Below are 2,677 nucleotides of genomic sequence, written 5' to 3' on the forward strand. Positions count from 1 at the left end.
AGCCTGGCTTATTTGTGTAAACTTGTTTTATGGAACAGGCCCCAGATAATGTTACTAGAAGAATGTGCTCATAACATTGAGAGAACATACCAGAATGTTCTGAGAACGTCCATATCTAATGGTTTTATCAAGCTGAAAACCCTGGTGCTTATTTATTTGACTCTTTTCTCTAGTTTCAGTGTGCTAATGGTTTTATTAACATTTTGTGAAGGTTACGCTTTCACAGCAGAAGTGAAAAGCAGAAACTCACCCATGATGCTCTGAGAAGAGGAAGCGCGGCTGACTGGTAATATCTGGCATGTTTTAGGCGTGTTTTAGGCATGTGGTGGTTTCAGGAGGGTTTGTGCGTCTTGCCCGTGGCGCTGGTCATCTGGACCGCCGCCACCTTCATCTTCGCTTACATCACGGCCGTCATCCTGAGACACGTGGACCCGCTGCTGCCCTACATCAGGTGAGCACAGACCGGTGTCATCATGTGACGGCGTGACCTCTGACCTCTGAGTGACCTTCGTTTTGCTCTTACAGTGACACGGGGACGGTCGCGCCGGAGAGATGCGTGTTTGGACTCATGCTGAATGTGTCTGCATTTTTAGGTACTGAATGACTTCTGACCTCACACTGACCTTAATTATGACCCCTAGCTTTACACTGACACGAAAATATGATTACGAAACTAAACCATTAAAAAAAATAACATTTGGTTTGACTGTATGCTAATGCTAACATGCGAACAGTACGGGAAAGGGGTGTGTTGCATCGAGACACAATGTTATGAAGTGGTTGGGTGTGGCCTTTAACCCCGTTTCAGTGATGTAATGCTGCGTGTCTTCTGCAGGTGTCGCTACTATGTACGTGCGCTATAAGCAGCTTCGTGCGCTCGGGGACGTGAACGACACTCGTCTGAACTGCCTCAATCTGATGGGGTTCGTTCTGGGCTGCGGAAGTTCGTTCGGCATGTGCGTCGTCGCAAACTTCCAGGTACGTACACTGAGCGTAAAAACCTGTTCACACTGAAACGTGTGTTCGGAATGAAAATTAGGTCCGATTTGTCGATTTGCAATCTGTCAAATTGATGCATGCAAATGTTTTTGTTGACGCATTAACAGACGTTAGTTCAAATAAAAAAAAATTTGTACCGAATTCTTGCACCAAATGTTTGCCTGTTCCCAAAACGAATGTTCGGCATGAAAATTTGCTCTGATGTTCACATTATGTTCGGGTAAAAAAACTGCAAAAACATGTTTTCAATGTTTTTATTATGATGTTTTATTTGCTATGTTCTTTATCAAACAACACCAAATAAAAGAGCACATGACCAAAAAGCACATATCTTATTGGTTCAGCCCATTTTCTTTGCAGCGTGATGAAAAAAAATTAAGAGAGCTTAAAAAATCTGTTGCATTGTCAGCATGGGAATGTTCGCATTGGTCTGAACAAACGCAGCACCTGTTCATTCGAATTAAAATGATTATTGCAATTAAGAGTCCCACAAATGTTTGCATGTTTGTGCATAAAGTTTTGCATGAAGTTGTGGTATTGTGGAACGATTTTTGCATGTGATTTGTCTGTTTGGACCAATGCACAAAAAATTTGCATGAAAATTCTGTCCGATTTTTGCATGTGATTTGTCGGTTCGGACCAATGTGAAAAAGGTTGCATTGATGGCATGCAAATATTTGCGTTGGTCTAAACAGACAGATTTTCAGGTGTTCAATCAAATCAAAAAGTTTCAGTCCAATTTTCTCATTCGATTTGTCTATTCATACCAATGCGTAAAAACAGTTGCATTGTTGGCATGTGAATATTCGTGTTGGTCTGAACAGACTCGACAGCAGTCCGTTCAAATTAAAATGTTTATGCACCAAATATTCACACGATTTAGTCTGATTTTCACATTCAATTTCTCTGTTTGGACCAATGCGAAACAAAAAAACACTGACAAACATTCATACCCCATCAATGCGACAATGCAGTCTTTACAAATTCGTTCAAATGAAAATGTTTATTTCAGTGACTTTTCGCATTAAGATTTGGTCCAATTTTCACATTCAATTTATCCGTTCAGACCAGTGTGCAAAAAAACGTCGCATTGGTGGCATGCGAATATTCTTCACCATTATAATTCTTCGTTTAACTGTTTATCGCACAGAATTTTCGCATTAAATGTTGGCATGAAAGTTTAGTCTAATTTTTTCATTCGATTTGTCTGTTCAGACCAAGGCACAAACAATATTTGCATTGTTGGCATGTGAATAAAATGTTTTTTGCACTGGATTTGCATAAAAAGTCATTTGCATTTGATTTTTCGCTTCACCAGTGTGCAAAAAAGTTGCATTGTCGCATGCGAATATTTTTGTCGGTCGGTCTAAACAGACCGATTTACAGCCATTCATTCCAATTTAAAAGTTTATTGCACCGAATCTTCACTCCGAACATTAAGTGTGTGCCGTGTCTTTCCCAGAAAACCACTCTGTTCGCGATGCATCTGGTGGGCGCCATGCTGACGTTCGGCGTGGGCGCTCTGTACATCCTGGTCCAGACGCTGCTGTCGCACCGCATGCAGCCACACATCCACAGCAAAACCATGTTCTGGACGCGGCTGAGCGTCTGCGTCTGGACCTTCGGCAGCATCATCAGCAGTATCCTTTAAAATGATAGTTCACCCAAAAACGGTCTT

At 41.5% G+C, this 2,677-nt stretch overlaps 1 protein-coding gene across 1 annotated transcript; it reads left to right on the forward strand.

The window, feature by feature from the left end:
* The first annotated feature begins 37 nt into the window (after positions 1 to 37).
* On the forward strand, positions 38 to 2,666 carry LOC107580164 (DNA damage-regulated autophagy modulator protein 2). The gene is made up of 4 exons (XM_016265903.1): positions 38 to 451; positions 526 to 593; positions 836 to 978; positions 2,462 to 2,666. The coding sequence occupies exons 1-4, from the start codon at positions 321 to 323 to the stop codon at positions 2,648 to 2,650; spliced, it is 531 nt and encodes a 176-aa protein (XP_016121389.1). The 5' UTR covers positions 38 to 320; the 3' UTR covers positions 2,651 to 2,666.
* The last annotated feature ends 11 nt before the right edge of the window (positions 2,667 to 2,677 follow it).

The sequence above is a fragment of the Sinocyclocheilus grahami genome, unplaced genomic scaffold, assembly GCF_001515645.1.
Source record: "Sinocyclocheilus grahami isolate Dianchi unplaced genomic scaffold, SAMN03320097.WGS_v1.1 scaffold26086.1, whole genome shotgun sequence".
NCBI lineage: Eukaryota > Metazoa > Chordata > Actinopteri > Cypriniformes > Cyprinidae > Sinocyclocheilus > Sinocyclocheilus grahami.